Source organism: Gadus macrocephalus, chromosome 2, assembly GCF_031168955.1.
Source record: "Gadus macrocephalus chromosome 2, ASM3116895v1".
Classification (NCBI taxonomy): Eukaryota; Metazoa; Chordata; class Actinopteri; order Gadiformes; family Gadidae; genus Gadus; species Gadus macrocephalus.
Genome location: NC_082383.1, coordinates 18,644,430 through 18,654,429, shown reverse-complemented (window position 1 = coordinate 18,654,429; position 10,000 = coordinate 18,644,430). Strand labels below are relative to the sequence as shown.

At 49.0% G+C, this 10,000-nt stretch overlaps 1 protein-coding gene across 2 annotated transcripts in view; it reads right to left on the bottom strand.

Moving 5' to 3' along the window:
• mcoln1b (mucolipin TRP cation channel 1b) overlaps positions 1–7,022 on the bottom strand; it is a 14,180-nt gene extending 7,158 nt beyond the window's left edge. For both annotated transcript variants that reach the window (XM_060043956.1, XM_060043964.1), the window contains exons 1-11: positions 6,785–7,022; positions 6,124–6,335; positions 5,487–5,648; positions 4,917–5,073; positions 4,379–4,460; positions 3,478–3,574; positions 2,833–2,932; positions 2,026–2,132; positions 1,463–1,612; positions 1,122–1,223; positions 457–579 (exon numbers count right to left, since the gene is read on the bottom strand). In XM_060043956.1, coding sequence (XP_059899939.1) covers positions 457–579; positions 1,122–1,223; positions 1,463–1,612; positions 2,026–2,132; positions 2,833–2,932; positions 3,478–3,574; positions 4,379–4,460; positions 4,917–5,073; positions 5,487–5,648; positions 6,124–6,335; positions 6,785–6,815 — 1,323 coding nt within the window. In that variant the 5' untranslated portion in view covers positions 6,816–7,022. The remainder of the gene's footprint in view (positions 1–456; positions 580–1,121; positions 1,224–1,462; positions 1,613–2,025; positions 2,133–2,832; positions 2,933–3,477; positions 3,575–4,378; positions 4,461–4,916; positions 5,074–5,486; positions 5,649–6,123; positions 6,336–6,784) is intronic.
• Between the last annotated feature and the right edge of the window lie 2,978 nt (positions 7,023–10,000).

The following is a 10,000-nucleotide window of genomic DNA, read 5'->3' as shown; positions in this document are numbered from 1 at the left end:
ACCTTGGTGTGGTAGTGTGTGTAGTGTGTAGCAGTGTGTGTACCATGGTGTGGTAGTGTGTAGTAGTCTGTAGTAGTGTGTGTGTACCTTGGTGTGGTAGTGTGTGTAGTGTGTAGCAGTGTGTGTACCTTGGTGTGGTAGTGTGTGTAGTGTGTAGCAGTGTGTGTACCTTGGTGTGGTAGTGTGTGTAGTGTGTAGCAGTGTGTGTACCTTGGTGTGGTAGTGTGTGTAGTGTGTAGCAGTGTGTGTACCTTGGTGTGGTAGTGTGTGTAGTGTGTAGCAGTGTGTGTACCTTGGTGTGATAGTGTGTGTAGTGTGTAGCAGTGTGTGTACCTTGGTGTGGTAGTGTGTGTAGTGTGTAGCAGTGTGTGTACCTTGGTGTGATAGTGTGTGTAGTGTGTAGCAGTGTGTGTACCTTGGTGTGGTAGTGTGTGTAGTGTGTAGCAGTGTGTGTACCTTGGTGTGATAGGGCCCCAGGACGATCCAGCCACAGAAGCAGTAGCCCAGGTAGATGGCGGCGGCGCAGCAGCAGAACCGGATGACGTTGGGGAACGCCGCTCGGAGCGTCACGATCAGGATCTGAGGGGGAGGGAGGAGGGAGGGGGGAGGGAGGAGGGAGGAGGGGGGTGGAGGAGGGAGGGAGGAGGAGGGAGGGGGAGGGGAGGAGGGAGGAGGGGGGTGGAGGAGGGAGGGGGGAGGGAGGAGGGGTAGGGAGAAGGGAGGGAGGAGGAGGGAGGGGGAGGGGAGCAGGGAGGGGGGAGGGAGGAGGGAGGGAAGGGACAGTAGGGAGGGGAAGAGGGGAGGGAGGAAAGAAGGAAGGAAGTAAGTGAATGAAGGGAAGATAAAGAAGGGAATAAATACGATTTATTTAGCATTTATTTCCGTTTGTTAGCATATGTTACCTTCTGTTAACGTGGGTTAGCATGTCACAGCATATTCTCGTGTAAATTAGAGTGTGACAGCTCGTGCTAGCATATATTAACGGAAAGAGCGTCATTAGCCTGTGCTAGCATGTATGAGGGCGTGAGATAGCTCATGCTAGGCTGTGTGTTAGCATGTTTCAGGCTACGTGTCCTAGCGTGTGTGTACTAGCGTGTGCGCTGGTCTTTCTGTGGTCTCACGTTGTACTTCTGGAAGAAGCTGAGGTAGCGGATGACGCCGACCCACACCAACAGGGTGGAGGTGCCCAGCAGGATGCCACACACGTCGTACGACGAGATGCTCTGTGGAGACAACACACACGTTGCTACAGAGACCGGGCTGAGGGAATGGACTGCATCTATACAGCGCTGTTCTGACCAGTGGCCACTCAAAGCGCTTTACAATAATGCCTAACATTCACCCATGCATGCACACATTAACACAGTCGACACTCGCTAGGAGGAGCCGGGGATCGAACTAGCACCCTTTCGGTTGCCAGCCCACCCGCTCTACCTCCTGTGTTTCCGTGTCGCCGGCTGACCTTGGACTCGATGGCGATCTTGATGAAGCTGCCGGTGATGGTGAAGAGGTCGCTGACGATGAGGAGGAGGTACCAGCCGTTGATGAACTCCATCCTGTCCCCCCAGCTCGCCCGCCGGCCCGTCCGCCGCTGCACAAACCCCACGTACTCCTGGGGGCCGAAACAAGCACACCCCGTGAGGTGGACCCCTCGACGCCGTGGACTCTGGTCCAGAGGGGAGGAGGGCGGTTTGGGGGTCTTACAGACGCTTTTATCCAAGGTGACTTACAATAAGTCCATTTATCAGGAGAAGAGAAACAACAATATACCGCTGTAGGTACAGTAAGGTTGTTCATAGAACCAAGTGCCAAGCACTAAATATCGCTAGATTAGCCAATTCCCCGTATACAGAGATAGCTAGCATAAGATGCTACCCGGTGCTAGGTACTATTGTTAAGTGCCAGGACGTACAACATACGATAAGTGAGTAAGTAAGAGGGCATTAGGGAGGTAAGGGGGGGCTATGCAGTGTCCAGAGTCTTTTGCGGGAGCTGGTGAGCGACTCTGCGGTCCAGACGTCTTACGTGCTGCAGGAAGACCCCCCTCAGGATGGAGCGACCACACAACACCAGGGACAGCAGACACACCACCGCCACCAGGACGTCAAACACCTCCCGGGCATAGCTGTCCGCTGAGGAGAGGAGGAGACCGGGGAGCAGGGGAGAGAGGTGGAGAGAAGGGGAGAGGAGGAGAGGAGGAGAGGAGGAGAGGAAGGAGAGAAGGGGAGAGAGGTGGAGAGAAGGGGAGAGGAGGAGAGGAGGAGAGGAGGAGAGGAGGAGAGGAAGGAGAGAAGGGGAGAGAGGTGGAGAGAAGGGGAGAGGAGGAGAGGAGGAGAGGAGGAGAGGAAGGAGAGAAGGGGAGAGAGGTGGAGAGAAGGGGAGAGGAGGAGAGGAGGAGAGAGGAAGGAGAGAAGGGGAGAGGAAGGAGAGAAGGGGAGAGGAGGAGAGGAGGAGAGGAAGGAGAGAAGGGGAGAGAGGTGGAGAGAAGGGGAGAGGAGGAGAGGAGAGAGGAAGGAGAGAAGGGGAGAGGAAGGAGAGAAGGGGAAAGGAGAGAAGAGAAGCGTATAGGGGAGGAGAGGAGAGAAGGGGAAAGGAGAGAAGAGAAGCGTATAGGGGAGGAGAGGAGAGAAGGGGAAAGGAGAGAAGAGAAGCGTATAGGGGAGGAGAGGAGAGAAGGGGAAAGGAGAGAAGAGAAGCGTATAGGGGAGGAGAGGAGAGAAGGGGAGAGAAGGTGAGAGAAAAGGAGAAGCGGTTCAGAGAGGGTGAGCACCAAGGCCATTGTAATTGATTCGTCACAGCCCGCTGGTCAGCAGGGGGTCTCTCATCGCTCACCGTGTCCCGAGACGTTGGGGTCCCGGCACTCAGTGATGGAGGCTCGGTTCTGGAGGCTGACCTTCACCCGCCCACTGTGAGCCTTGTTGTCCAGGAGGATCTGAACACACACACACACACACACACACACACGCACACGCACAAACACACACACACACACACACACACACACACACACACACACACACACACACACACACACCATTTCTTAGAAAAATGCGAGCACATATCACAGAACACGGTACCCTCCTGGGAGGTTTCGGCCTCCTGCAGGGAAACAGGATCTCATGTGAACAGCGTGACTGGAATCACATGAAGGCTAGCAGAGATGTATTACTGCAGGGCTTCAGTGTCCGTCTTACATACATCTTCAACTCTCCGTCTGCATCACAATGAGGAGGAGAGGAGAGAGGAGAGAGGAGAGAGGAGAGAGGAGAGAGGAGAGAGGAGAGAGGAGAGAGGAGAGGGAGGAGAGGGAGGAGAGGGGAGAGAAGAGGGGGAGAGGGGAAGTGGATCAGACTGCAGGGAGGAGGAGGGGGGGACATGAGCTGAAGATAAGAGAACAAGGAGAGGAGAATAGGAGGGTTGGAGGAGGAGAGAAGGAGACGAGGAGAGAAAGAGGGGAGAGGAGAGAAGGATGCTCACTGTGATGTAGAACGTGTAGCAGTCTGGGATCTCGTTGTTTATTATGGTCTGGATGTTGATGGCCTTCAGCTGGAAGTCTATGGTGACGTTGATCAGCCTGAGGACCAATCAGAACAGAGAAGAGCTATAGGGTATGTTAGAAGTGTTTTAATGAAGGCTATTCTGTGCGTTCAGGTGGGTTATGAGTGTTGTTCAGTGTTGTGTGAACATGTGTTTGGTTTGTATTAACTAAATGGTAGTGTGTGTGATTGTGTGTCAGCGGAGGCCTTAGAACCGTCCAACGCGCAGCGGAGGACGGTTGCCTCCACGAAGTCCATTCATTTCTGATAATGGACACCTTGAAGGGCATTATCCCGCTTATACCATGGTCACTTGCCAAAGAAATATATATCTATATTTTCATGCGTTTTAAGTTTTTCAAAGACCATAACTTTGTTTCCCTGGTAACGCCTGAGGGTTTGACTAATACCTGGAACATTCATTACCCTCCCGTAAGGTTCTTATGCAACGGAAATGTTGTTCACTCCTCCAGTAAATACGACGGACCTGAGCTACGACTTGGCAACGGGAGGTATTCTAGTCCACTCAGCTATGAGCCAGAGGGGAAAGTTATGCATTGTACATATTTATAATTCAAAATTCGTACCAGCCTTTATACCACAGATACTCTAGGGTCTATAGCATATAACCGCATTGCCTGATTACTGTTTCATTCATTTTTCACAATTTACCAGCTCTCGTTTTGAAGGCTGGACAGACAATTTGACTGAAACTACTTAGCAGGTGTCCGTATATCAGGGGTTAATTCACACCCTGCAGCCAATCAGAATCGAGTATTCCCCCAGACCGTGGTATAATGATTGGTAACGTATGTTAGAGTGTATAAGGGAGGTTGCCTGACTTGTGGAACTTGAGGGTGAAGTTCTTGTAGTCCTGGTTCCCCTGAGGGGAGCCTGGTGAGGGCGGGTCCAGTCCGATACACTCTGAAAAGAGCGATTGGTTTACACTGAATCTGCTGTTCTTCACGTTGTTCTCAGTGAGCATCAGCCCCACAGAGCAGACACTCCTACGCAGTAACAACAGTTATTATATTATGTCATCACCGTCATCATTGTCTAGAAGTACTCTGCGTGACAGACTCCCTGACCTATCAAACTGCCGAGGAGGAAGAGGAGGTGAGGGAGGAGGAAGAGGAGGAGAGGGAGGTGGAGGAGGAGGAGAAGAGGGAGGAGGAAGAGGAGGGGGGGGATAAGGAGGAGGAAGAGAGGGAGGAAGCAGAGGAGAACGAGAGGGAAGAAGAGGAGAAGGAGGGGGAGGAGGAGGAAGAGGGGAAGAGGGAGGATGAGGAAGAGAGGGAAGAGAAGGATGAGGAAGAGGAGGAGGAGGAGGAGGAGGAGGATGAGGAGGAGGAGGAGGAGGAGGAGGTGTGTCTGTCGTACCGGTGGCCACGCGGGGGTCGATGTCGAAGGTGTCGTTGGCGGGCTCGATGCTGCCCCGGAGGAAGAAGCGCTGGCAGAGGGACAGAGCGCTGCCGTTGACGCCCGCACCCGGGACGTAGGCGTAGCGCCCCAGGGAGGTCTGGGGGAGCAGCAGGTACTGGAGCACACACACACACACACACACACACACACACACACACACGCACACACACACGCACACACACACACACGCACACACCGGATAGACACAGACACACACCGGACAGACACACACATACACGCACATGCACACACGCACACACAAACGATCAACTAACAAAGCCCCCAATCAGAAGACACACAGACCCCTCAAACAGCTCTGTGCATTTATTAACAGGAGTGTCCCACTTTATACTGTTGGAATAAACTTAAGACAGCTGGAGTGTATTCGGCCCATCAAGGTGTGTGTGGGGGGGGGGGGGGTATCTGGTCCAGGGTGTGGTGGTGGGGGGGGGGTGTACCTGGTCCAGCGTGCGTTGGGGGTGGGAGTGTACCTGGTCCAGCATGTGGTGGGGGGGGGGGGGGGGGTACCTGGTCCAGCGTGTGGTGGATGACCCCGTACAGGTCCTGCTGGGTGTAAATGGCCTGCTGGACCCCCTCCTGGTAGTCCCTGAGGAACAAGTGCCTGAAGGAATCCGTGTTCTCCTCCTTGAAGGTCACCACCATCTGATTACTGAGCCCGAACAGGACCAGCTTGTGAGGGGGGGGGCACACAGGGGGGTCAGACCAGATCACACCGGGGGGGTTCATACAAGAGGAAAATTATTTAATATTCAAATATTCAAATAAAATAGAATAACTAACATCGAACAGGAGGGAATCAAACACGGAAGACTCAACAATGAACTGGTTGGTCCCCTCTGGTAAGGTTCTGGGTTGAGTTTGCCTAATCCACCCATTCATTCACCCATTCACCTGTACACCCATGAAATAATTCATAATAAGCCATTCATCCATCAAATAGTGCTTCAAACGTCCAACAAACAACTAATTGATTCATCAATCATTAATTCATCCATCCATCCACCAATCCATCCATTGAAAAGAGTTGTGTCTTATTGTTCCTGTGTAATAATAACATGTGTTATTATACCGGGAGCACAAGTGAAACCATTGTTGGCCACTGGGGGGAAATAAGCTACCGTGTCTGTATCGACTTCAGAACTACCTGCACGGTGACGATGATAATCTTCAGCAGCTGCAGGCCCAGTTTGAAAGGCTTCCGTCCCTTGGCGTGGTATTTATCACAGGGGCTCATGAAGAAGTACTTGAGTTTCCTCCTCAGCGCCTCCTCCTCCTCCTGTGGGCCCGGGTCTGAGGGTCTCGGGTTCGAACCAGCCGAACCATAGCTCGTAAGGGAGGCGAACAATCGGTCCTTCTCTGTCCGGACAGACGATGGACCTCAATAAATACATGTTTTTTATGCTAAAAAATACACAGGACCATATGACTATGAGGACATCGTCCTGCATCGTTCGCATCCTTTAAGATTCTAACACATTGTTTTAATCCGACATCGTATATATGTCATTCAGGCTATGTCATATAATATAGGAGCCTTTATTTATTGTGTAGACATGGTATTTCATGGTATTTTATTTTGAACCAGTGTTATTGTCCTAATTGTCTAGACAGACCTAATACAAATCAGTCCATCTGTTAACATTCTGAGCCTAATAAATCAGATCATCAAAAAGCTTCTTGTATAGGAACCAAAACGATTGAATCTCTTTAACTGTTAAGAAAGGTATATATATGAGGTATAAAATAAGTGTGACTCAGAATATAGATGGTTAGATTAGATCACATTTTAGAAGGTTATCACAGACCTGTGTCGCTGATGCAGGTGTATGATGCCATTGCGTTGCTCTGGCGAATACCGGTAAACGGGTAACCGAAGTAACTCAATGTCGACCAAATAGACAGAATAAAGGCCCAATCTCGGAAAACATTTTTGTTAATTTACATTATCGATAGAAGACGTCCAAATTGTGCCAGAGAAACATTGAATTACAGGTCGCAGCTTCCTACATGGTGACGTAACCGTCACGTGTCATCAGCAGAGCACCTGATTGGACGAAAGAGGTTCATATTGTTGTCCTACACAAGCACACACGCACTCAACAAAATGAACATTATGCAGATTTTCTGTTCGCATATTTTATTACAAAATACATTGAAACATAAAACACACGACACTAAAGACACAACCACCTCATATAATAGCAGTATCAGTATGGTTAGAAACAGTATTGTTAGACCCGTGTTGTAGCAGCTATGCTGCTGTGACCGAATGGAGAGGTTTCCAAACTCTTCTCGTAGTGTTTATCAAGGTTTCTGCTCTGTTTGGTGTAATCATCTGGATTACCTAACTCTGATCCCAGGGATTCAAACGAACCCAAAATGACCAGATAAGATCCTGTCATGTGACAACCCATCTGTACTTTGACACAAAGATTCACAGCCCTAAAGTACTATGACATGTACCACTAGTTAACTAGGCTGAAATAAAATAAGTTTACGAATAACGTTTTGGATAACTCTTATTTCAGTTAAGTTTTTTTTAATGCAGATTAACGTCAGGTGAGCTATGACAACCCTGGTATAAAATCAGCAGTATAAAAGATGCATACTACTTTCAAACCAACGTTCCTTGATAGGTTAAATGATGAGGAGGGAATTAAACACACAAGACTAAACGATGAACAGGTTTGGTCTCGTCTGGTGAAGCACTGTGTTCACATACACCCATCAAACAATTAATTAATTCAGAATTCAATCAATCATTAATTCATCCATCCATCCAATAATTCATCGACCAATAACTATTCATCCATCTCTCATTCACCATGACACAATTCACCAATTTAGAATCAAACAGGAGATAAACTGTTTCGAACACAGAAAGACCTTCACTCCCAGCTCTGGTTTTATTGACAGTGAAACAGATGCACTCTGCCTCACTAAATAACCTACACAAAATACCAGACATGGGGGACTCGAGTCACATGACTTGACTCGAGTCAGACTCGAGTCGCAAATTTGAGGACTTGAGACTTGCTTGACTGACACTGATAAAAGACTCGACTTGACTTTGACTTGGTCTTCATGACTTGAGACTTGACTTAGACTTGAGACAGATGACTCGAAATGACTTTTTTAAAGTTAGATTAAAGGTTGGATATGTGATTTGCGATACGCAGGCAGATTTTGAAAACACGCAACTCAAATGGTCCTACCCCCTCTCCTTCAACGCTGACTCTGACTCCACCCATTCCAAGTACATGGACGCGCAATCACACACGAGCGCGAACACAGATGCGCGAGAGTGAGCCAGGCTAGCTAGGTTGGAGTTTAGGGTTGTATTCTAGTGCTAGGTCAAAATGTGGATTAGCTAGTAAACTATGGCGACACATTAGTGCCATAATTCACTAATGTGATAAAAGATGCATTCGGGCGTATTATATAATTCCACACCCGTAGATATTAACTGCGAGCGAGCAAATGATCTCTGCGCGAGCAAAACAGCCTCTCGCGCGCGCAAATTACCTCAGCGCGCGCAAAACAGCCTCTCGCGCGCGCAAATTACCTCAGCGCGCGCAAAACCTCTCGCGAAAGATGTTTTTACGCTCTCGCTCAAATTTAATTTTGGCACTATGGGGGAGGGAACCAAGGCAGGGCGGGCTTTCCTATGATTGGCCGTTTCTGATGCGCGATATTTGATTGACAGCCCTCCTCAGCCCTCCTCTCATTCAATTCTGAATTGTACAGTAAATGGCTGAAACGATAGTTACTTATTGTAACTCTAGATTCTATGAGTAAAGGCGCAGCCTTTTAAGGCTATCGCTATTGGGTTATCCCTAGGCGTGAGCCGTAGCACTGAACATTTTGTAATCCCCGACCACCAACAGCGTGGGCCTCAATTACGTCCGCGTGCGGCGTGCCTCAACGACGTCCGCATTTCGCAGATATAGTCGGGCGCCGGCGGACATTCTGCTCCCAATAAACAGCTTTTCTTCAGCTATTTAAAGGACAATGAGGCCGACACTTCTATGGCCGATTCTATGAGGATAGGCTGCGCCTATCCTCATAGAATCTGGAGTTACAATACGTAACTATCGTTTCAGCCATTTACTGTACAATTCCGAATTGAATGAGAGGAGGGCTGAGGAGGGCTGTCAATCAAATATCGCGCATCAGAAACGGCCAATCATAGGAAAGCCCGCCCTACCATGGTTCCCTCCCCCATAGTGCCAAAATTAAATTTGAGCGAGAGCGTAAAACAGGGGCGGAGTGGGGCACTAATAGCCACCGGGAGAATCCTCCCCGGTCCGGCCCCACCCCCCTGCAACACCGTTTATTTATATATTTTTTCAGTAATAAAAAAAAAAAATTGGTAAAAATGAATGATATAATTATAATTAAGAAATTAAAAATGGGTAAAATAGGTCACAGTTCTGCTCTGTGCGGAAGAGAATTGGCGCTCCGAGAATTGGCGCACTTCCTTACAAGACCAGTAACCATAGCAACGCCGGTAAACAAAAGCACTCCGGATGGCCGTAGTGCTCCCCGCACTACAGCCATCCGGAGGCGCAGAGCTTTTGGCCGTGATATTATCTATAAAATTATATTATACTATTATATAATATAGAACGTTATAAGACGCTGTCACCTAGTGTGAGAGGAGAGTTGACGTTGACGGAGTGACCTAGTTTCAAAGTTTATACCATTTATGCTCGGTAATACCGGTGTAACGTGTTGACACGACTAGACGACTACTACTACATGTTCCAAATCTGTTAACGTATTCTCCATCCATTAAAAGAGAAAGATCAGTTAAGTCATTAATTCGTCTGAAATATACCAGCCAGCACATACACATTTGACTAGCAGCTTGTGCTAGCTCCCGCCTAGCAATAACGTCAATGGTGGAGCTCTGGCTAACTCCTGCACAACTCTTTAATGCCTGATTTCAGCACTTAGATGCATCCCCCTCCAGCATCCGCTTCTTCTTTATTCTGGCCTTTTCAGCCCCTCCTTTCTCT